The sequence below is a fragment of the Terrapene carolina genome, unplaced genomic scaffold (assembly GCF_002925995.2).
Source record: "Terrapene carolina triunguis isolate 2854851 unplaced genomic scaffold, T_m_triunguis-2.0 Scaffold199, whole genome shotgun sequence".
NCBI classification, from domain to species: Eukaryota; Metazoa; Chordata; order Testudines; family Emydidae; genus Terrapene; species Terrapene triunguis.
In genome coordinates this window covers 4,087,240-4,112,436 of record NW_020664550.1, presented here as the reverse complement: position 1 = coordinate 4,112,436, position 25,197 = coordinate 4,087,240, and the positions used below count along the sequence as shown (strand labels likewise).

General features: G+C 47.5%; 1 protein-coding gene across 2 annotated transcripts in view; it reads left to right on the top strand.

The window, feature by feature from the left end:
* The first annotated feature begins 523 nt into the window (after positions 1-523).
* LOC112109565 (myoD family inhibitor) overlaps positions 524-25,197 on the top strand; it is a 41,892-nt gene continuing 17,218 nt past the window's right edge. The window contains exons 1-2 of one of the 2 annotated variants that reach the window (XM_024204132.3): positions 524-1,015; positions 1,376-1,480. In XM_024204132.3, coding sequence (XP_024059900.2) covers positions 1,387-1,480 — 94 coding nt within the window. In that variant the 5' untranslated portion in view covers positions 524-1,015; positions 1,376-1,386. Of the gene's footprint in view, positions 1,016-1,047; positions 1,206-1,375; positions 1,481-25,197 lie in introns of those variants that run through there. The other variant, XM_024204131.2, reaches the window with a different exon arrangement.

Genomic DNA, 25,197 nt, shown 5'->3' with positions numbered 1-25,197 from the left:
GTAGATGGGGAAACTGAGGCACAAAGAGGGGAAAATGACTTGTCCAAGGACAGACGGTGACTTAGTAGCAGAGTCAGGAATAAAATGTGTCTCTCCTGACTTCTGGCCGTGTGTCCTAGTTACATGACAATCCTTCACACAAGAATATGTAGTCGTACTGTAAGTATATTGGGCCACATCTACATCGGTATTTGGGAGCATTACCGCTGGAGGAGACAGGCTATTGTTTCTGTTCATGCAACACAAGGGAGGTTTTGATGACTTTTCGAGTTAGGCTTGCTGTCCCTTTTTGCTTCCTTGCCGCTGTTTGAAAATTCATCCTTTGAGTTTAAAGAAAAACAAATTTGGATTAAAAAATGTGGAGATCAAAGACTTAAGCATTGGCAGAGGGATATATTAAACCCATGTTCGTCCCACATTTCCCTGTTCCCCCCACCATACTTTGACGGCTTGGCTCTACTCCCCCAAAAAAGAAATCAGCTTTTTTTTTTTTTTGTTCCTTTTTAAAGTGGCTTTGTGGATTGTTGTGTCTGTTTGTTTGTTCTCGCTGCTTTTTTTAAATCGTAGTGCCAACCAGCTTATTATAGGCTGCACGAACTCCAAATATCTCCAGCATGAAGGAAACTGGGTAATCAGCCCTGAATGCAATTTCCTGTGTGAGAGACGGGAGGCAGAGCTTAGAGTCTGGAGATAGACTGCACAAACTTGTCCAGTTGTAACCTAACACTGCCCTGAAGAAAGAGCTGCAAAGATAAAGACGTGAAGTGTCCTCTTTATTTGAAAGTGCAGGACAGTCCTGGCAGGGACAAGGCACCAGGAAGGGCATTTTTAAGGAATATGTGAAGACAAAGGAAGAAAGAAAGACAAGTTGAAGAAATCTAGTTGAAGAGGGCTGGAGGAGTGGGGTGTTTGGAGAAGGGAGCAGCTGCAGAGACCTGAAGGAGACCTTCACATGGAGAGGACGATAGGATGACACTCCACTTGTGGGAGCTCCATTAAAGTGTAAACAAAAAAAGTGAGTTTCTCCAATGTGTCTGTGTATTCTTGGGGGTGGGAATTGGCTGATCACAGGATTCCTCAATGCAGCTGGGACTGAAATGTGTCTGGAGGGAAGCTTATGCAGAGCTGGAGTTTCTTGCAGCTGAACAATCAAGCAAACTTTTGTGCATGTGGATGCAGCAGTTGGGGAGAGGTGTCCTGCCCGGGTGAGTTAGAAATCACTTCTTGGGGTTGTGCGATTTCCTTCTTGTCTCCCCACCTAAAGTCTTCATGCTGATTCATTCCATGTGAGAGTTCCTCATGGCTGGGTTGTTTAGCAATCTTCAGTGAGCTTCTCTCTCTCACTGTCTTGCTCTGCATGTGGTGTGTCTGGCAGGTCCCAGTCAGATGTCCCAGGTGAGAAGTGATCTCTCAAGCCATTCTGACTCACTCAATGGAGACCCCGTGCCGGATCAGACACCCTTCCTGCCCACTAGCACAGGTAAGCACAAGGGGCTTTTGTCTCCCTCGCTTTAAACTTACAGGGACTTGTCTCTCTCTGGCCACTGGCAGGAGCCCTAGGCTTCCCTGTTCTTTTTATTTGTTAAGTAGAAGTCTTTGTCCAACTTTCTGGATTATAAGGAGAATTGTAGCTCTTTGTGGCTGAGCACAACGTGAGCTAGATCCTCAGCTGGTGGAAATCAGCATGGCTCCACTGAACTTAAAATAGCTGTGCTGCTTTCCACCAGCTGCCCTGTGTGTATATCCACCACACAATGGGGATCAGAACCCCAGCTGGTGAAAATCCAGGGACGCTAATGGAGCCCCACCAGCTGGTGATCTGTGGGCATGGGGCGGGGGATGGTGCCACTAGGACAAGAAAGTTTGTGTGAAACTTTCCCGCAAAGTTTCTGTAACTTTCCCATTTCTAATGGGACTTCCCCAAGCGCCAGGATCGGTGGGAGCAAGGGCGCTGGAGACGAAAGGTGCTTGCTGAGCTGTTTTCCTGGCTTGGGAAGAGGCGAGGATGTTGGCTCTGCAGGAGCCAGAAGGGTTAAAGAGCAGGCAGACTAAATGGTGCAGAGACTTATTGGCGAGGGGCTCACCTCCAGGCTTAAAGCCCACCGCTTCCTTTCCCATATTTTCTCTCTCTGTCTCTCTCTCTCCAAAGACACTATTGTGCTCTCGCGCGCTGGCTGTGTGGGACGTAACCTCTCCGAAGGGGGGAAAGGGAGTTTGGGTTTCTTTCTGCTGCCTCCTGCCTGGGTTGCAGACCGTGCAGTGGGAGCCCTGATGCAGCTGCACTGGAGCTTTGGCTTCTCACAAGAACTTTTGTCTCCATTCAGTCGCCGCGTGTTCTTGGGCCTGGGCCAGCTCCTTGCGAGATGCAGCTTCCCCCCCACCCTCGCTCTGGGCCCTGATCCTATTAAATTTAATAACATCCTCTAGCCCCTGCTCCGTACCCAGAGAAAGCTGTCTGCTTTATTCCTTCCCCAGATCTGGCTTCAAGCCCCACAATCGGAAGGTGGGGAGGCTCTGGGTTGCTGTATGTAGGGGGGTCCATCCGATACCCATGGACTGGCCATCAGACCCATGGACTGATCAGAGAAGATCAGTGCTCCGATGGCAGACCATGGGGAGACCATCGGGCGGATCAGAGCCTGATCCTGCCACCCTTGCTCATGGCACGTGGCGCTCAGTCCCATTGACGCCTGTAAGATTGCTCAGTAAATGCTCCTCAAAAGGGGTCAGGGCTGCAGAATCAGGCCCTAAATAAGTGGGTTCCCTGGATCCCTGATTGCCTCCATCTCCTCCTCCCACCTGGAGCAAATCCAGTGAAATTCCACTACCCGTGAGAGTCCTGCTCTCTTTCCATGCATCGTGCTGTGTTAGCTGCAGTGTGCTGGCTCTGAGAAAGCCTCCTCTTGGAATGTAGCTATTGTGCGTGGGGAGGGGAATCAATTTGACCAGAAGAGGTTTCCAGGCTACTAAATGATGACTCTTCGCCAGCTGACTCTGAGCGAGTTGTTGTATACGTAATAAGCTCTCCTGTAATTTAATATTACCTGCTGTAGAACTCTAACGCTATGTGAAAGTTGTCCCGTTGTTGTTATTATGGCAACACCATAATGCCTTCATTTGCATTTGCCGTAATGAGAATGTTGATTGGGCCGGAGTCTTTGGCTTTTTCCGGGGGATGTCACGCACAGTTGGAGGACCTCCATTGTCAGCGCAATTGGCTTCCGCAGATATTTACATGGAGAAACTACACTGAAGGGCAGATTGAGAGGAATGGGTCAGAGCAGGAAACTGACAGCGAAAGGTGAAACAGCCTATTGTGTGTGCTGTCAGAGTGAGACACAAAAGAGGCCAAATTAATTCCTGGTGTAATTCCACTGATGGACTTATTCTGCAATGTGCCAGGGCCCAGATTTCAGAGAATACATTCCCTTGTTGTGTTCCCCCAACATTTCCAACTTTTCCACTTCCTGTCCCAAACTCTTGTGTGTTGTTGCTGTTTGCTGTTCAGCGGCTGACATGTTCCACCACAGAGGTGGCTGCACCACAGGGAAGAATTCTGTGCATCAATGGCCACTGTTTTCCACCCCAGAGGTGGATTCATTTCAGTGGTGGGTGAGCAGTCCATAACAACCTCTGCAGGGCTAGGTGGGTTTTACTCGGGAAGTTAGCCCGAGCCTCCGCTGGTGCCGCAACATCTACACAACTATTTTGAGCGCACTGGTGCAGTTCTGTCTACACTCGGCAGTCTGTGATGGAGCAAGTACTTGAATCCAAGTCTGCAAAGTCCCATGCTAGCACCACTGGGTTCCATCTCTTTCACAGCCTGCTCTTGGGGCCTGGGACTTTGGCCTAGATCTAGGTTGCTATGTAGCAGAGGTTCGACAGGGCAAGAGTTCTCAGCTTTCAAAACACCAGAAGCTCCTACCCCTGTTTGAAAAGGCACCAAGTGCCACTGCTTACTGGGAGACGCTCACTGGTCCATGCAGAGCCAGAATTCCACCGAGAAGAGTCCATTCCTGCTCTTTGCTGAGGACTGAGGTGAGATGTTTGTTGTTTTTTATCCATCAGGGTAAGAGCAGCTGCTCCTTGCGGCCTTTCCCTTTGCAGGATTTTCATCCTTGTTTGGAGGGCACTCCAGGGATGGCATCCAGTTTGTCCACACAGTGTTGTTTGCTGAAACCTTGTCTCTTGGGAAGTTTCATTTGAAGATTCTGCCTCCCTGTTCCTACACCTAGGATTTGATCATGGGGATTTGAACCCAATAACCCTTTCAAATATAATTAAGGAAGCCAAATTAACTTGGTGAGATTGAGTTGATAAAATAGGTGGGGAAACTGAGGTGCACGGAGGCTCAAGGCGAGCGAACCTGTGGCAGAGCTGGGGACAGAATCCAGGTCTCCCCACTCTTAGTCTCATTCCTGACTATGGAGCCGTGCGGTTTCTACCTTGTGAAAAATGACGTGACCTGGATATTTCTTCTGGGATCTCTGTCCCCGCTCTTAGTAGCCATCTCTGAAGATGGATCCCAGGTTATCACAACCTTCTTCTCACCACAGGGAGGGCTGGACCCAGGTACCTAGGTACCATCAAAGCAGCCCCTTTGACAGGGCCGCCCAGAGGAGGGGGCAAGTGGGGCAATTTGCCCCAGGCCGAGCCCGGGCCAAGAATCCCTTTCCTGGCTAGAGGCGCCTTTTTAATTTTTACTCACCTGGCGGCGGTCCAGGTCTTCGGCGGCATTTCGGCAGCGGGGGGCCCTTCAGTGCTGCCGAAGACACGGAGCGAGTGAAGGACCCGCCGCCACCGCAGACTCGGAGCGCCGCAGCGGGTGGTGCCTTTTTTTATGTCCACTCCCCCGCTTTGCCCCAGGCCCCCTGAATCCTCTAGGCGGCCCTGCCCTTTGAATTACCAAGGGACAGCGCTAGAGAAAGATGAGAATCCGCTGGTTTCATGTCCAGCAGTGAATGAGTGAGCACAGGCAGTCCATACTCAGATGCCACCTTCATATGGCAGCATGTTGGCTCATATGGGCCAGTCTTTCTATGACCTTACTTTAGCATGAATACCCTATAGACTTTTCTCTTTCTCCATCACTTCCCTAGAGCTGATTGGAAAATATCAGTTATTTTCTCATGTGGCATTTAGGGGCAAAGAAAATCTGGGCCTTTTGGTTTTTGGTTTTTGAAGAGAATTTTTAAAAAAAATCTATTGTTTCACCAAAAAAAATCTCCCGTTTCTGATTTTTCATTTCCCTCCCCCTTTTCCAGAATAGAACAAATGGAGGGGACAGCTGGCACAACGTTTGGGAGGGGCTGAAGAAAAAATGAAAAATGTAGAGAAGAAACGAATATTTGGGACAGCTTTTTTTGGGGTGGTGGAAGCCATTTTCCGTCAAAAAAATTGGTTTTGATGGGAAAATTTGGACAAGTTCTACACTCCTCCTCTCTCTCTTTCCCCTGCCCTCTTTCTCCTGGGTACACACACAACTTTTCCTCCCCTCTCTGTCCTATGCACCCCAGATAGTCTCTCTGGCCACTCCACCCGCAGCGTAAGCATCTCACACCCAGTGAGCTCAACTCTGCCCCTGTCAGAGGCTGCCGGTGACTCCCCGGCACAACTGGGAGCAGGCCTTGGCCGACGGTGCTTCGTTTCTGGGCTCTCCGTTGACATCCACTCCCCGGCTTGGCTACAGTAGCCAGCAATTCTGCGGCTTCCTGAGTCTGAGCAGGGGAAAGGGGAGTGTACTTAACATGCGAGCACACACACACACACTGGTTTTTTTGACCATTCACAATGAGTTTGCCCTGAGGTATAACACGGGGCTGAAAGCAGTTTCTGTCTCGAGGCCCCAGCCCAGCCCCGCTGTACCGCAGGCCCAGCCCCTGTGACAGGCCCAGACAATGCCTCTTTCATAGAGGGCGCAGCAGAAGCCTCCCTCAGAGCTCAGCTTCTCTGGAAATGGGAGCTCTGCTGAGCTGGGTTTGCTGGGGCGCAAACCACAGGCCGCCCTGCCCAGTCCATTGTCCTGCCCGTGCCGCAATCAAGATAAATGGAGGAGATGCTGGGACTGGAGGCCTTGTCCACATGGGAGAGTTTTTCCAGTATACGTTTTTCCACTACAGCTCCACTGGTGTAACTATGCCAAAAGAGTGCATCCACACCGCTTTGTTTACGCCAGCTTAAATCTCTTCTCTTATGAATCGTGCAGCTCTGTGCTTTTTCAAAATAACTGCACTCTTGGCACATCTCCCTTGGTGCCCTATTCCACCACTACATTCTCTGCTTCCTGGGATTTTTCTTGTGTTGCACAGTCAGATACCTTCGGGAACCTGCTGGCATCCTGGGACTTGGGGACAAACTATCAAACTTCCATGATTCCTTTCCAGAATCATTTGGTTTTAGCAAGCCAGCACCACTTCCAAACTGCTGTCAGGCCGTATGGGGAAAGCCCGGCTGCTTGGCACAATCCTGACAGTCAGGGATACAAACAGGGTACCCCAGAGGTATTGGCAGTCGAGAATGAGACCTCAGAAATGTTTGCTGTGGGGCATCATATGGGGGAAGCTTATGTAGAGCCGCTGGCTTGCATGTGTGAAGGACTGTGCGTTCCTGAGTGGTCAGTCTGATAGCTTGTCGGTTCTGTCCCCCTGGTTGATCTGTGGACTCGGTGCCCCTCCCTCACCTGAGGGGCGGGGACTTCCGTTGTCTTGGTGGGCTCTGTCCACCTACCCAGACCTGAGACGGGCTGACAACTTGTCCTCCCTGCCAAATTCGTACTTAGGACTCATCTACCTGCAGAGTTGCACCAGTTTAACGCCAGGTGCAGCTTGAAAGCGATTTAAGTTCTGTCTACACGGCAGTTGGCGGTGTAATTTCCAGCTCGGGTGGATATATTCGTGCCCTCTCGGATTGAGCTCGCGTGCTAAAAATAGCAGCGTTGCTGCAGCTGCACAGGTGGCAGGACAGCTAGCCACCCCAAGTACATCCCTGTCTGAAAGCTTAGGCATGTCTTCGCACGGCTGGCCCATCGCACGGCCCATGCAGCCACGACTACACTGCTATTGTGTACTAGCATGATCCAAGCTAGCACTGGGATAGACTCATGGATTCCAAGACCAGAAGGGGCAATTATGATCATCTTGTCTACCCTCCTGTATAACACAGGCCAGAGGACTTCCCCAAAATATTTCCTAGAGCAGAGTTTTTAGAAAAACAGCCAGTCTTGTCTTGATTTAGAAATTGCCAGTGATGGAGAATCCACCACAACACTTGGTAAATTGTTCCAGTGGTTAATTACTCTAACCATTAGACATTTTCGCCTTATTTTCAGTCTGCATTTGTCTAGCTTCAACTTCCAGCCATTGGATTGTGTTAGACCTTTCTCTGCTAGACTGAAGAGCCTATAATTAAATCTGCGTTTCCTGTGTAGATACTTACCGACTGTAATCAAGTCACCCCTTAACCTTCTCTTTGTTAAACCAAATAGATTGAGCTCTTTCAGTCTATCAGGTAGGTTTTCTAATCCTTTAATCAATCCTTGTGGCTGTTCTCCGACCCCTTTCCAATTTATCAACCTCCGTCTTGAAATGTAAGCACCAGAACTGGACACAATATTCCAGTGGCGGTTGCACCAGTGCCAAATACAGAGGTCAAATAACCTCTGTACTCCTACTTGAGATTCCCATTGATACAGCCCAAGATCACATTAGCTCTTTTGGCCACAGTGTCACACTGGCAGCTGATTATCCAACCCACCCCACCCCCAAATCTTTTTCAGAGCCTCTGCTTCCCAGGAGAGAGTCCCCTATTGTGTAAGGATGGCCTACATTCTTTGTTCCTAGATGTACACATTTACATTTAGCTGTATTCAAATGCATATTGTTGGCATGTGCCCAATTTGCCGAACCATCCAGATCGCTCTGAATCAATGACCTGGTCTCTTCATCATTTACCACTCCCCCAGTTTTTGTTTCATGTGCAAACTTTATCAGTGACGATCTGATGTTTTCTTCCAGGTCATTGATAAAAATGTTAAATAGCGCAGGGCCAAGAACTGGTCCCAGCAGGACCCACCTGGAAACACATCTGCTTGATGATGATTCGCCATTTACAGTTCCATTTTGAGACCTATCAGTTAGCCAGTTTTTATTCCATTTAATGTGTGACACGTTAATTATATATCACTCTAGTTTTTTAATCAAAAGTTGTTCAATACCAAGTGACCTCCAGTTCCAGTATAGACCTACCCTTAATTAAACTGGTGCAAACCCATGTATGGATGCTTTTATTTTGATTTAGTTTAAATTGCTTATGTTGGAAGATTATGTAGGACAGTATATAAGGAGTGAAACTACAGAAGGAGGGCCAGATTTCAGGCGGGACCTAGTTTTGTGTGACACTCGGAGTTTAGGAATGCAAACCAGTGGCCAGTCCTCTCAGTATGTAACGTTGGCCTCTCTGCATGCACAAAGCAGGGTCGCCCGGGGGTGCAAGTGGGGCAATTTGCCCTGGGGCCCCGGCCCCCACGAGAATATAGTATTCTATCGTATTGCAACTTTTCTTTATGGAAGGAGCCCCCAAAATTGCTTTGCCCCAAGCCCCCTGAATCCTCTAGGCGTCCCTGGCGCAATGAAGATCTCTTTCTACAACTCTGCCTGCCTGCCATGTCACTTATTGCACAGTTCAGGAACAGGTTTAAACTAAGTGAAAATAAATCTTTTTAAAACTGAATTAAGAGAGCCCACACAAGAGCTGGCACCACTTTAAGTAACTTGATTGCAAAATGTGTGTGTAAACAGCCTCTCAAAAAAAAAATTAGAAACAACCAACCATTTTTTTTTCATTTTGCCCCCCCAAAAAACAATAAAAAGCTTTCTACGCCAAACACCTGACATCTATATTTTGCTTCTCCAAGTTTCATTGCAATTAGTGAAACTGCTGCATTTGTTTAAAATTAAAAAAAAAAATATTCTTTCTGGCATTTTCAAAGATTCCAGTTTCAAAACAAAACAATCCCTCAACTGGGTTCTGCTGTTTGCCACTAGAGTGTTGTGTTCTTCCTCTAGCTTCTAATTAAATTTCCTTTGAAATCGCCTGCCGAGATTCTGAGAGTTGCAGAAACCAGATAACGCCCCTTTTTTCTTTTTCTGGAGTTTTTCATATTTTCCCAGAAGTGTAACAAGATGTGCATGGCAGTTGTGATCTCTCCATCTGTGTCCCCATAGCCTGATCCCTCCTTGGGGGATTTTGTGTCAGGGCCTGCGTTCAACATGGGCCCTATATACGGGACATCGTTCGTTTCTTTCGCGTGCTTTGTGCTTGGGCTGTCCTCTCCTTGGCTTCTCAACACCAGGCTGTATGGGAGGGTAATGGAGATGCCATGACCAAACATGGTCTTCTCGTTAAAGCACTACTGTGCGACTCAGTAGCTCACTTTGCCACACGGTGCCCCATGGCAAGTCACAGCAGCCAATGTTTTCCAAAAGTGGCTAGTCTTTTGGGGTGCCTCCATTTCTGGGGGGCCCTATTTGGAGACATCTTAAAGGGGCCTGATTCCCGACAGAGCTGAGCACCCGGTCTCTGAAAATCATGCCCCTTTAAAGGTGGAAACCCAAAATCATTCATCATTTTTGCAAAGTCTTGGCCTAATTGTGTGTGTGTGTGTGTGTGTGTGTGTGTGTGTGTGTGTGTGTGTGAGAGAGAGAGAGAGAGAGGGAGAGAGTTCCCCGTCTCTAAAATGGGGGTGACAATACTCCCTTTTTCTCACCTTTTGCCTTTCTTATCTATTTAGATTGTGAGCGTTTTGGGGTGGAGACTTTCCCTTACGTGTAGTCTACGCAGCAAAAACAAACCAACAAACAAAAGCAGGGCAGTGCAGATGTTCGCCAGGGCCCTGAAACCCAGTGACAGGAAAGGTCTCGGAGCCCAGGTTCCAGCCTGAGCCCAAATGTCTACCTTGCTATTTTTGGCCCTGCAGTGCAAGCCCCATGAGCCTGAGTCAATTGACCTGGACTCTGAGACTCACTGCTGGGGGGTTGGTTTTTTGTGCAGTATAGATGTAACCTATGAATACAGACAGCACCTAGCACAGTGGGGCCTTGTTCTTGGTTGGGGTAGGTCCAATACAAAAAAGAAGAAGAAGAAAAGGAGAAACACCCTCTCTTTCATCCTCCCCAAACCTTTGCTGAGGTTCTGAAATGTTCTGATACTTGTCAGTGTTTGTGGCTTTTTATTGTCACTTCTGATTTCCAGCTAGGTCTTGTGAAAATCCTGAACCCAAGCCTTGAACCCAGGCTTCAAACTTACAGAGCTCATGGCTAGTCAGATCTGTGGTTTGTTTCAATTCAGAGAGCTAGGGCCAGATCCTCAGCGGGTGGAAACCATCATAGCGCCACTGACTTGAACAGAGCTGTACTGATTGATGCCAGCTGAGGCTCTGGATGATAAATGAATCCAGAAGTAGGTGCAGGTTCCAAACACCTTGAAGTTCAAACCCTGCATTTCAGCTCAGGCCCATCTCAGGCGACAGGAAATATGCGTGCCCAAAAGAACATGCGCGAAGCTTTACCAGGGATGTCTCCAGCCAGCAGCAGAGAAATCTGGTGAGAACTAAGCTTCTCTCATCCCTACAAGGAAGGGAGAGATAAAGGACCTCTGCTTGACCTTTGGCCAGTGCTTTGTAGGTTTCTTTTAATCCCCCAAACTCTGCATAAGGCACCTTACCACCCATATCATTTTGGAATTTTTATTGCCCTCTCTACCCAGGTATACATTCTGTAATGTCTCCTTCCCTGGATAAGGAGGTTGAAGATTAAAGAGAACGCAGTATCAGTAGAGGTCACGGGCTGCAGCGTCTGATGTAGGACAATAGCCTCTTGTGCTGAGCTTTGGAATTTTGTACCCCGGGATGTAAGCACCAAATTGACCACTGTTTACTGTTGGTTTTGCTGATGGGCACCCTTGGACCAGCCTGTTACATTCTGTTTCAGCCGCAGGATAAATAATCTGATTGAAAGAGGAATGCAGAGGCCGGGACTGGGTAGAGTAGGGAATTATCAATGGGAGCTGGAAATTCTCACCTCTTGGGCTAACTCTAGCCCTGCTTGGGAATGACGACTGTTTGGTGCTCTCTATGTATGGCAGGTCTCGGTTCCTAGTGGGCCGGGGTCCTCGTCATGAAATAGCCATCCCAAGTGGCACTGACAGGCATTGCTGGAGACTGAACTGCTCTTTCCTCACTATATGTGGCCGCTCCAGGTCAGGACTCAGGCACGTTGGCAGGGTGGGGAAATCTGGCCCTGTTGCTGTACCTGTTTTGTGGATAAACAGATGACTTCAGGCTGCACAGCCGTCACTCCAGCCTGTCTCGCAACCGGTGTCAATTCTGATGCACCAAGCAAGAATGTGTTTACCCAGTTTGGCAACTTTCAATTCCCTGGCTGAGAACCCAGGTGCAACACGTTCTCAGGAGCAGATGCAAATTTGCACGGAAAGCAAGTTGGACGATTTAAGGTCTCCATGAGAAATGACTTGCTCCACCCAAATGGCCTAATCATTGGACTGCTTTGCAGTCATTAGACCAACAGCTATGTAATCTGTGGCCCATATAGGGTGACCAGATGTCCCAATTTTATAGGGACAGTCCCAATTTTTGGGTCTTTTTCTTATGTAGGCTCCTATTACCCCTCACCCCCTGCCCCGATTTTTCACATTTGCTGTCTGGTCACCCTAAGCCAGGGGTCAGCAACCTTTCAGAAGTGTTGTGCCGAGTCTTCATTTATTCACTCTAATTTAAGGTTTCATGTGCCAGTCATACATTTTAACATTTTTAGAAGGTCTCTTTCTATAAGTCTATAATAGATAACTAAACTATTGTTGTATGTAAAGTAAATAAGGTTTTTAAAATGTTTAAGAAGCTTCATTTAAAATTAAATTAAAATGCAGAGCCCCCCGGACCGGTGGCCAGGACCCGGGCAGTGTGAGTGCCACTGAAAATCAGCTCGCGTGCCGCCTTCGGCACACGTGCCACAGGTTGCCTACCCCTGCACTAGACCCATAAAGCTTTGTGCTGCCTTTTTAAAAGGAGTTTATTCCCATATCGCCCTGACCCAGTTGAGGTAAGTGTCATGATCCCAGGCCCAGATTGGTCTGTCTATACTCAGTACCACCCCAGAAATTCTGGATTCTCCTCCCTGTTCTAGAAGGGGTGTGTTGTCTACTGGTTAGAGCAGAGGGGGAGCTGAGATTAAGGACTGAAAAATTCTGTTTTCTTAGCTCTGCCGCTATGTTGCCTTGGATGGACACCTCTCTGGCTTCCCCACTCCATCTCCCCCCCCCCCACACACACAGTAAAGTGGGAGTAGTAATAACTTTCTGTTTCACAGGCTTGTTGAGATGAGATTGTATGAATGTAAAGTGCACTGCGATCAGGTTCTGTAAAGTTGGACCCTTGTACAAAACCCTAAGATGACTAGCTAGAACTTAAAATGAAAGGTGCTCTATAGGTGCAAATTATTGTTCTTGTTAATAATGATGTGCATCAGCTCACATTTATCTATTCTTCAACTAACTTTTTCTAAGAACTCTTAGGTTAGAAAGGCACAATTTTCCCTGGCAGAACCTATGCGAGTTTGACCCTGTAAGGGTATATAATTACTGTACCCAGCATGTCCTTAACTAGGCTCTCCATAATTTTCCCTGGCATTGTGGTGTGGTTCATTGGGCTGTAGTTCCCACAATCTCCTTGGATTTGCTAGGCACCGTATTATCAGCTTTCCAAGCTTCAAGAATAATTGCTGTTTTTAAAGCTATGTTAAATGCCTCAAGGTCTGATCCAGCAGCCTTCACTCATGCAAAACTCCCAGTGAAGTCAAGGAGGAGTTTGCCTCTGTATGGAAGAATAGGAAGAGGCCAATATGGCTCCGTCAGGAGCTCTTCAATGACCTAAAAATCAAAAAGGAATTCTGTAAAAAGGGGAAACATGAATGAATTGCGACAGAGGAGTACAAAAGAATAGCACGCGTATGTAGGGACAAAATCAGAAAGTGTAAGGAACAAAATGAGTTACACCTAGCGAGGGACATAGAAAGCAATAAGAAGACGTTCTTTAAATACATTAGGACCAAGAGAAAGATGAAGGAAAGTGCAGGTCCTCTTCTTAGCAGGGAAGGAGAGCTAATAACGGATGACATAAAGAAGGCTGAGAGGTTTAATGCCTATTTTGCGTCATTATTCACTAATAAAAGCTCAAGGTGACCAGATACTCAACATAATTAATATTAACAAAAAGGGGGGAAGATATGCAAGCCAGAACAGGTTCAAGAATATTTAGATAAATTAGATGTATTCAATAGGGCAGAGCCTGATGAAATTCATACTAAGGTTCTTAAGGTACTAACTGAAGCAATCTCAAAACCATTGGAGAATTCATGGAGGACGTGTGAGGTCCCCGAGGACTGGAGAAGGGCAAACGTTGTACCTGCCTTTAAAAGGGGGAACAAAGAGGACCAAGGGAATTATAGACCAGTCGGCCTAACTTCAATATCTGGAAAGATACTGGAAAAATTATTAAGCAATCAGTTTGTAAGTGCCTAGACGATAATAGGGTTATAGTCAGCATGGATTTGTCAAGAACAAATCATGCCAAACCAACCTAATTTCCTTCTTTGATAAGGTTACTGGCCTCATGGATGGGGGGAAGTAGTTGACATGATACATCTTGATTTTAGTAAGGCTTATGCCACAGTCCCACATGACATTCTCATAAGCAAATTAGGGAAATGTGGTCTAGATGAAATCACTCTAAGGTGGGTGCAACTGGTTGAAAGACCATACTCACAGAGGAGTTGTCAATGGTTTGCTCTCAAACTGGGAGGCGGTATCTAGTGGGGTACCGGAGGGGTCAGTCCTGGGTCCAATACTGTTCAATATTTTCATGAATGACTTGGATAATAGTCCAGAGAGTGTGCTTATAAAATGTGTAGATGGCACCGAGCTGGGAGGGGTTGCAAGCACTTCGGAGCACCGGATTAGAATTCAAAATGACCTTGGCAAATTGGTCTGAAATCAACAAGGTGAAATTCAGTAAAAACAAGTGCAAAGTACTTCATTTAGAAAGGAAAAATCCAATGCACAACTACAAAATGAAGTATAACTGGCTAGGGGGTAGTACTGCTGAAAAGGATCTGGGGGTGATAGTGGATCACAAATTGAATGTGAGTCAACAATTTGAGGCCTCTCAAAAAAAGGCGAATATCATTCTAGGGTGTATTAACAGGAATGTTGTATGTAAGACCTGGGAGGTAATTGTCCCGCTCTACCTAGCACTGGGGAGGCCTCAGCTGGAGTACTGTGTCCAATTCTGGGTGCCACCACTTTGGGAAAGATGTGGATAAACTGGAGAGAGTTCAGAGGAGAGCAACACACATGATCAAAGGTTTAGAAAACCCGACCTGCAAGAAAAGGTTAAAAAAACTGGGCATGTTTAATCTTGAGAAAAGAAACCTGAGAGGGAATCTAATAACCGACTTCCGATACGTTAAGGGCTGTTCTACAGGGGACGGTGATCAATTGTTCTCCTTGTCCACTGAAGATAGGACAAGAAGTAATGGACTTAATCTGCAGCAAGGGAGATTCAGGTTAGATATGAGGAAAAACTTTCTAACTATAAGGATAGATAAGCTCTGGAACAGGTTTCCAAGGGAGGTTGTGGAATCCTTTTCATGGGAGGTTTTTAAGAACAAATTGGACAAACCCATATCAGGGATGGCCTAGATTTATTTGGACCTGCCTCCATGCAGGGGACTGGACTTGATGATCTCTTGAGGTCCCTTCCAGCCCTACATTTCTGTGATTCTATGATCTTGGGTCCCTTGGTTTTATCACAACCCTCAGTCTTGCTGACACATGTATTGATCCAGCAAAGCCCTTAGGGACTATTCACATGCTGGACGTGTGCACAAATGTTTTGCTGAATCGGGCCCTTACTGCATTTCAGTATCTCAAGATGTTCTGTAACCTCCTCCATGGAGAACCCCTCTCTCTTGTCTGTTTAGATTGTATGCTCGGCAGGGCTGGGACTGTTTCTTTGTGCATATACAGCAGCTAGCTTGTTGAAGTCTCTAAGCATTGCTCTAATACAAATAAATAGTAATAAGGCTGCATTCTGATCTCCTGTAAGAAATATCCTTTGAATAGGAATTTCCCGGTGACCTTCCACAGTAAAAGATTCAGCTAACTTCTCTGCTACTACATCATCCTCTCTAATTCCCCACCAAACCTTCTCCCCTTGGGGGCCCGGGTCTCCAGTCATGCACAGGCAGCTTTACTGCTTCAAATGTACATTGGGAAATGATTATTTTTGTTCGTTTCTGGCTCGCTGTTCATCACATGGAGACTTAGTCTCGCATCTATGGCTATCTTCATTGCAAATGAAGATGTGTGTTTACCTCAAGAACGGTGGGGGGGAGAAGCTTGATCTCAGCTAGCAAAATCAAGAGAAAAACTGCCTGTGCCTTGTTACCACTAGGATTTTGCATTACGATAGCTCTCTCCATGTAAAGACACACTTCGTTTCTGAAGTGAAGACGTAGCCACTTGCAGTGGTGTAAATCAGGAGGAATTGCACTGAAGTCAATAGGGTTTTAGCTGTTGTAGGTAGCAGAAGAATTAAGTGTCTCATACAGGAGTTTATTTCCAGCTTTAACCTTTCTTGAAATACGTTGTATTGTGTTGTTCAAACAGCTGGTGTTTTAGCTATGTGCGTTTCCATTTTGCCGTGCTGGTTTTACTTTCCTCCTCTTTAATTTGAGGGGGGAGGTCTGCTCCGAGGCACACAAACTTTCTCTCCCTCTAATACCGGGGCCTCTCCGTGCTGAGACTTCTGCCGTGTCCTGAACTGTGAGCGTTTCCTTGGGTTTCCTTGTACCGTGCTGGGAGTGGGACATGGTTTGGGCCAAGTCATCTGAATGGTTTAACCTTGATGGTTGTTTGTTCAGTGCCTAGAGGGTGCTACTCAGCTCAGGGCTCCATGGGTGCTCTGCGTATAGCCAGTGAGAGACCTTCCCTGTGCCAGAGGTGGGATTTTCAAGGAGCCAAAGGGAGGAAGGTGGCCAGATTCTATTTTATACTCCGTGGGGGTTGAATGCCTTAGCATGCCCTTGAGAAGCCCAGCCTCAATCCACAAGCCAGACAAAGGGGGTGGGAATAGGTTGTTTTAATACCCCATCTCATGGATTACAAAATTGTCCACGACAGGAGTTCTTGCAGTGATTCTGAAGCAGCTGGCACAGGCCATTGTCAGAGTGGGGCCTGTGTGCTGACCGGCTTGGCTGTCCCTATGCCTTTATGTCTCTACCCACCAGAACACTATAAATAACAAATAATAATAACCCTGGTGTGGAGCTGGCGAGTTATTTGTGGTTTTGCTAAGGAAGTAACTTTTCATAGAAACAAACATTGGTGACCAAACGCCTCGTGGTCCAGCAGCGAAAATGTTTTATACACCATCACCCAAGCGTGCCGAGAGACACTAGAGCAAACGCCGCCAGGGTAAGCAGCCAAGGTATGGAAATCGGTGAAAGCAAAGCTGTGTTTGATGTGTCAGGAGCTCACTGATTAGCTTGTGCTCTGCTGTGGTTTTCTGGGCATTTCTCTTCCCCGCTCCCCCTCCTTTCTCTGAATATCTTTGAATCTGAAAGGCTTTAGTGCATTAATTTCAGACTGAATGTAAATAAGCCATTTGGATTTCTCCCAGTCGAGCAAACTTTCAAAACAGAGTTTTGTTTCTCTCTCTCTCTCTCCTTCTCCAATCTGGCATATGGGATTGGAGGATTTTTCTCGCACTCCCTCCACCATATTCTAAATCGCTTAATCACATTCTAAAATAGTCATTTGGGGGGGGTCAGTAAACCACCTGGATGGATGAGGCAGTATATGTGGGAAAACCAAGAGAGATCACTCATTCATTTTATCTGCAAAAAACCAGATTAGAAAGCTCCCAAACGGTATATTGTTGCACAGTAGCATGTTGATAATGGCAAGCGCCTCAGTAGAGCATATCTTTGTTTATCTCTCCATCCGCCATCATCTTTCCTCTCCCTAGTCATCCCTGGGAGATTAAAGGGAAGAGAAAGATGAAGACAAAAATGGCAAGAGAATCCATGCCTTCATTCATATGAAAAGGGGACTCTAGCCAACACGCTAGATACAGATGCTCTTCAAGTTTGGAAGGGCATAAGTCTGGATCCAACCATGGTGACTCCCCCTCCTTGTCCTCTTTGGAATGGGTCAAACCAATGTTCTAGGTCCAAATACCCCAAGTTTTGCAAAAAGAAGTAGTTTGTTTCGGACCTTGGCAATCGAAATACATCTCTAACTTCAGGGCACAAGGCAACCTCTAGCTCAGAGAATTAGGGAGAAACTTTCCTTCTTTTATTTTATATAGTTTCTTGTACCGCCCTCATCACCAAAGCCTAAGCACATTCCAGTAACGTATAAACAGACATAACTAGCCTCTGACATGTCAGGAAGTTATTCCTGAATTGTCCACTAGGCGATTTCTTGCCCCTTCCTCTGTAGAAGGTGGTACCGCTAGCCATTAGAGATGGGACATTGGTCTAGCTCCACCGCAGCTCTGGTCTAGTACGGTCGTTCCTATGTTGTATTTAAGACATGCTTGGGACAACTAAGTATTTAGCGATGGGAAGACCTCTAAAGGTTCAGCTAAGTACCCACAAGTTTGAGTACTCCAGGATTATGTATATGTAGACCATTCCTGACAAACACCTGTCAGGGATGGTCTAGGTATACTTGTTCCTGCCTCAGAGTGAGGGGATGGATTAGATGACCTTTTGAGGTATCTTCTAGCTTATACATTTCTGTGATTCCTCTGACCCTTAGCCAAACCTCTTAGAACTTTTCAATTGGGATGCTGGCACAAGAGTCTTTCTTGGACACTTCCTCTATTGTGGTCCACAAGAACAAAAGAAAACGAAGAGGAATCTAAGAAAGTGTGCCAGTCATCCTCGTGATCCTTTACTTGTATTAAATCTGAGGTCATACTAACCTCCCTCTGAAGTCAGAGCAAGGGTTAACCTGGGTTAGCTGAACTTGTGCTGACTACAGCTTGTTCCTTGTTTACACTCGAAGCTAAACTGAGTTCCATCCTGGTTCAGCTAAACTGACTACTGACCACCAATTGCTGGCAGGGTGCAATTTCCAGTTGTTTGCAAAAGAGTTTTATGATATGTTGACTAGATCATGATAGCTAAACATAATCTAACTCCCCCCCACACACACCCTACACACCTTTTTATCCTACTCAAGACCAGGCCCAAAGGTTGGCCCATAAGTTTCATAGCTCCAGTGGGAATGTAGTACCACAATAAATCCACAATAAATCCATCCAATGAATGGAATGCCCTTCTACTTGTAACAGGTGTCATTTTTGCACACCTTATATTGAATGAATGGTACAAGGTGCCCAATGAAATAGGTGAAGATACATGGCTGACACATTACTCAGTGTCACCAAATCTTCCTGCAAATCTTGCAATATTTGGCATGGGTTTGTTCTTAAAGTCTCAGCTTCTGGAGTCTAATGATGTCATGAACATTTCAGCTTTCCTTTTTTCTTAAGTAAGTTTCTAGTCCTTGTGGTTGAAGGGAAAAATCCTGAATATGGGATCCAAGTGCATCCTACAGGCTCAGAAACCAGAAGGCAAATGAAAAGAACATTTTTTTTTTAATAATCTCACATTTTTAAGCCAATCTCATGATTGATTGAGGCCTGACTCATGACTTTTGAATGCTTATTGCATCCTATTGTCTCTGTGCTTATAAACAAAAATGTTTTCCTATGCCCAGTTGGCATTCATTTTTTCCCCTCCAACATATTTTAAAAATATTATGCAGAAGTTATGTTGTTTGCATCGTTAATGATGCACCACAGCTCCATTTTGTTATCTAAGCAGGACTCAGGCATGTACTTTGTAAAAGGGAAGGGGAAATCTATTAAACTGCATGAAACCAATTGCCAGCATGCTATCCTGGTTAAGCAATGGACTCTCTGGTCTTGGGCCCGATTGAGGCGCAGACTGTATCAGCGTTGGTATAAAAGTGTAATTGGGGAAGATGCAGAAATGGCATTTTAGTCAGTAGAGTAACCTGGTGATTAGAGCAAGGGGCTGGACCTCAGGACTCTTGAGTTCTATGCTCTGCCTCAGTTTCCCCACTTGTAAAATGAGGATAATAGTTATCCTATTGGGTGCTGAGGCTTGAATGAAAGGTGATCTCAAGATGCCCCATGTGGTAAAGGGAGGCTGGTGGGATGCAGCAGCTATATGGCATATGCGTATCAGTATGTAACTAGGAAATGAGAAAGGTTAGGATCAGGCAATCCCCAATCCCAAAATGTCTGACGTTTTGTTAGCACTTAATGCATCAACCCCTAGTTGTTAGCCTCTCGTCAGTGTCTGCTCACAGCTGTTTGCCGGGGGTCAGGGATGACTCTGGATTCTGCTGCAGGGGCTCAGCAGCTTCCCAGGGAGATCCCTCGGAACCCCAGAAGATTTCAGGGCAGCCTAAGTCTGGTGGCTGCCTCTAGTGCCGTGAGCAGCTCTCTCCCTGGAGGTCAATGGAATGTCAGGCTTTGCATGAGAGGAAAACAACCGGTTCCTGACCAGGGGGTGTTGGGTGAAGGATAACATGGCTCTGTCGCTGACCTGCTGAGTGATCCTGGGCAAGTCCCGCTCTGTGCCTCAGTTTCCCTTCCCAGCCTTTATCTGTTGTGTCAGGGTGGGATTTTTAAAGACATTAAGGCTCCTAACTCCCATTGATTTCAGTGGGAGTTCAGTGCCTAAATACTTTCAGAAAATCTGGCCCGAAGTCCTTTGGGGCAGGGATGGTCTCTCACCATGTGTACGTTCAGCACTCAGCACACTGGGGCCCTGAGGTGCTGCCAATAATAGAAATAATTACAAAAGTGAAGAGGTAAACCTGCCTGGATTTCAGGGGTAGTTGAGGGTTGCTCAACATCTTGCAGTATCAGTCTCCCCAGGTGTGTTGTGCAAAGGATTATCGAGCAGATCAGAGTCCCCAGGGCTGAGCAAGGATAGGTGGAAGCCACTGGCTCACAAACACTGTGTGGGACAGCAAGTGCTGCAAACATGTCTTTAGCGCCTTGTTTTCTTAGAGCATCTGATCCAGACAGACCTCCGCTGGGCATCAAACCCATAGCTTTGCAGATCATACTCTATTGGGCGCCTTGTTATGCCAAGTATCTCTTTCAGTGATGCAATTACACTCTTCAGAGCAAGAAGTATGAGAGTTCTATTTAGCGTTATACCTGATGTCACTGAAATAATATCTAACACGTGGCTACTTCCTCCCAGAAGGCATATAACTCCTGGGGTACCTTGCCAAGGGATGATTAGGAGCCAGGACTCCTGGGTTCTACTCCCAACTCTGCTGATGGTTCGCCATGCAAATATAAGGAGGTTACGTCATCTCTCTGTGCCCACCTGTAAAATGGGGATAATAATTACCTGCCTGTCTGTTTCACAAGGCTTGTTTCTAAAGCACTTTGAGATCCTGAGATGAAAGCTACTGTATGAGTGTAGGGTGTTTCGTTAATAGTGTTGTTTTCCCCTGGGCCTGACTGGGTCTGGAAAGCTCCCAGCAGGGAAGAAGATGCATCAAAGCAGGGGTTGATCTGCCTTTTTACAGGGTCCCTCGAGCCTGTTTGAAGCGTGAGCATGTCTGGGCAGTCTCCCTGACACCACCACGAGGAAATCTGTCTGAGCTCTAGCCAGCAAAGGTGCCCACGCCCATGGGGCACTGAGCTGTTAACAATGAGACACACGTATTGACTCCACAACATGCCAATCACAGAACCACAGAGAGTAGGAGCAACTCCTGCCACTGGGTCTCAGTGCCAGGAGAGGTGTTGGGGCTGCTTCGGCAGCTCACGTGCTCTGCAGAACACTTGTGAAGCGCATCGCGGCGGCTCTCACGTGTGGGTACGCGGCTGAAGAGATGCCAGGGAGTGAGTCAGTGTGTCTCACACAGGGGAGAAGCAACTTGTCCAAATTCTCTCCTGCTCTATATTTCTGCCCTGTTTGTTCCAGTGGAAATGAATCTAATTGCCAATTTCCTCCCTCCATCTCTCTGTTTGTATAGGAGACCTTGCGTTCGGTGTAATTAACCAGGTATGAACAGCGTGCAGCCCAGCCAGCTATCTGTTTGTCTATCAGTATTACTTGTATTGCATTAGCATCGACAGCCTCCGTTGTACTGGGTACTGCAGACACATCATGAGAGACCCTCCCTGCCTCAAGAGCTTATATTCTAAACGGACAAAAGGGGCGTTACAATCCTCGTTTTATATTTGAGGCACAGTGACTTGCCGTGTTACAAAGCTGGGGATTGAAACCAGATCTCCCAAGTCCTTGTTCGGGGTCTTAACCACAAAGCCATCCTTTCTCTCATCTTCTGGTAGCCCACCACCAGTAGGTGGTAGCCCCCAATTATCTGGAAGTCTAATTTTTCAGATGTTGGGTCCCATCCTTTAGTCACTTGCATTGGGGTAAACCAGGAATGACTTTACTGAAGTCGGTGAAGTTACAGGGGGGGAACCCTGTGTATGTGACCATCAAGCCCCTGATAATATATTACATTGTAGGCTTTTCTGAGTAGGCAATCATGTCTTTTCTAATTATTGAAGTGTTCTGTCTATTTAGGGCGCCCTATCAAAGTGTGTGAATAATTATCTCTGGGCCAGATCCAGCTGGCCAATAGCACTAATGTATGACAGTGTAATTCCATTCGTATCAGTTCTGGGTTTACACAAATGCAGTGGAGAACCTTATGATCACATGGCCTGAAAGGTAACCTCAGGATCACGTGTGACAAAGGGCTTGAACCAAAGCTCACTCAAGTCAATGGAATTTTTGCCATTGGCTTTAGATCAGGCCTATAGGGGCAAACTTTGCATGTCCTACTCAGGCCAAACTTCCATGATTGAGCATGATTGTGACCAGCCAAATGACTGCAGCATTTAGCTCTGTGTGGCCACTACTCTATTTACACCCAGGTATGCACCTCTTTCTCCCATGGCTTGGGTTTTCAAGGAAGCATTAGAACATTTCCTCCCCTTTGCCCTGCTTTGAGGGGTTCACATACTTCTACTTCCTGCCCCGGCTCACTCTGAGTGTTGGACCCAAATTCTCAGTGCAAACCTTTCCTGAAGCTGCTGAATTTCTCCTGGTTTCACATTAAAACCAGGCAAAATCACATGCCTGTGGGAAAGTACTGTAGAATGGAAGAGGGCTGAAACCAACAGGGTTCTACAGAAATTACTCTAACAGCCTCAAAGATTTCATAGCGAATGAAGGTGGGGGAGAATTCTCTGCTGGATTCTACAGGATAGTTTGAAAAACCTCTAGAAAGATCACTGTTTTCTATTAAATTCTATCGGACTGTCCCATAAGGGGATTTAATCTTGATGTTCGTGTGAAACCATCAACCAGTCCAGATTTGCTGGTACGTAGAAAACAGCTGGGAAGCAAAGTCTCCGGCACGCACACTCCACCACCAAGCATTGGAGGTGCTAGTTAAATTCTGGGGCTTACATCCCTCTGAACTTAAAAGTAGGGCTTAGCTAGGCTGAAAGGCTCAAGGATCCTCGGCTGTATTTTTCAGCCAGGTGAGCATCACGCATGTTTTTGCCTTTCCTACCAAAAGCTCACGTGCCTCTGTTGACTGTCTATCTAGGTGCTTATATTGCCCCCATCCGTCTCCGAGCACCTCACCATCCTGAATGGATTTTATCCACTCAACAGCCCTGTGAGGTGGGGAAGGGTTATCCCCATTCTACCGATGGGGAGCTGAGTTAACCATGCAGGAAGACTGTAGCAGATTTGACTGGGAGTCAAATCGAGGTCTTTCAAGCACCGAGCTCATGCCCTATCCACTGGGCAATCTTCGCCACTCTCTTTGTTGGATAGCTTTGTGTACACGAGGTCGCTCTCTTCCCCTGCTTTTCTCTCCATCAGCCTCTCGGAATCTAGTCTAGAGTCCTCTAGAGTCAGTGCAAAGAGTCCCGCTGACCCCAGTGGACTTTGGATCAGGCCCTCCTCCCTCATGTCATTATGGCCACTATAATTATATGTGTGAGGTCTGCCTCCCTTCCTCCCCGTCTGCCTCCTGCCCTGTCTGCCTGCATGAAGGATCTCTTGTTATCTTGAGTATAATGAGGGGTCCAAGGCCTGCCGCTCTATCCCCGCCCTCTGCCCCTGCCCGGCTGTGTGTAGGACCTCTTGCTATAGTCAGTGTAATTATGGGTGCTTGGTCTAGCTTTATCCTCCTAAGGTATAATTTAGCTTTATATAAAGTGTGGTTCCTCCCCGATGCTGCTGCACCTCCAGCCCCTGTTGTGTAAACGGTTGCTATTCTGAGAGATAAGGGAGCATGGGGGAGGGTTGGAGGTGGATAGGCCAACTGGGAGGCCAGTGGAAGAAAGTGAGGGGGACTCGGCAGAAAGGGGCCGTCTCTTCATGTTCGCAGGATCTCCAGCAGCCTTGTCTGCACGAGAGGAATGACCCATGTCTAACATCACGCGATCCCTCTAACATGCCCTGCATACAGACACCAAAGCCGTCTCGGGTGCTGCAAGCCATGCCTGGCTGCTGTAGGATTCCCGCCCACCCCCAGGGCTAACCAAGACTGAGGCTGAACGGTGTCCGCTCCATCGTGTTTTGGCCCGTGCGGCTGGAAATCCGTGTCGCGTCACAACAGCAAAGCCGAATGAAGTCCTCGTCGGGCTGTCCCACAGTGCCGCTCTGGCCATCAAGCTAACCCACCAGTCGCTCATGTGCTTCATTCACAATGGGCCCCAGACAGGTGGTAAGGATGAGGCTGCACAGGGCCTGGATTTGGGGGGGGTCCGTCTGTCAACTCCATTGCATACCTACCGACACCCCTGCCTGATCTTGTTCCCCCATCTGGACAGAGGGACTTGGAGGCCTGCCTCACTAAGGCTATACCTTCCACCAAGTGCTGAGGGCTGCATGTCTGGTTTGTCCATCTCCTGTGGGCCAGCCCCTTTGATGGAGACCTGCCAGACAAAAGCCAAGCCAAGGGAATCTCAGGAGCCTGGCAATCCAGAGGATTCTGGCTGAAGCTGGGATATGTGACAACCAGCTGCTCAGTCTGTGTGGGTGCGAAGGAGCTGTACCTTTCCAGCAGGCTTCGGGAGCAGATGGCGTGTGCCTGATGGCCTCCTCCTCTTTCTCACTGGTCTCGCTGTGCTACCATTCAGTTGCGGTAACAGCTCTCCCACGTTTCTCATGCAGCAGCGTCTTGTGGGTGCCAGGTGGGACTGCGGCAGCATGGGCTGCCTATCACTCAGTGCCCTCTTCCTCCCATCTGGGATCGCCCTGGTGAGATCCTCCTCAGAGCAGTGCCCTTCTAATGCCCACTACGGTTCCTGGGCCCTTCTTCGCGGAAGTGCCCAAAGCCCATGCCGGCGAAGACTCCCACAGCATGGGACTTTTTATTCACCCTGTGATAGGATGCTGCTGTGAGAAAGCAGTGCAGTCTGCTGGAGTCCCAGTGAGCTTCCACACAGCGGTGTCCTATCCCTGCTGGATAGAACCCCTGGCAGTGTGAGCTTCCCCACAGCAGTGCCCTGAGGGTTGCTAACTGGAGCTCTTGTAGCATGGGCTTGCTCCCAGCAGTGCCCAGGCAGGACTCCAGTAGGGTCTGAGAGAAAATTTCAAATATTTTTTTCTGCAAATGATCATGGGAAAAATACCCATGTTTCCAATTTCATACCAGGCTGCTATGGGTATGACTACCCTGTCCACGGCAGGGAGCCTCCTAGCCCAGGTCAACAGATTCGGGCTCATGCTACCACACTAACAATAGCTGGGTAGGTGTCGCCTTTTGGGCTGGAGCTTGGGCTCTGGAGCCTGGGGCGGGAAATAGGCTTCAGGGCCGGAGCCATAACGTCCAAGTGCTGTCTATGTGGGTACTTCCAGAGCGCTCGGGTGAGCTCTGCAAGGCCAAGGCTGGGAGCTCGCTGCCACTGGCAGCATATGAGACAGAGAGGTTTTGCTTTTCACAGGGTAACCAAATGGACCTCAGAGCTTGTGACCATTTCGAATTGCTGTGCGTCTTCCAGGAACAAACTGACCGTCACGC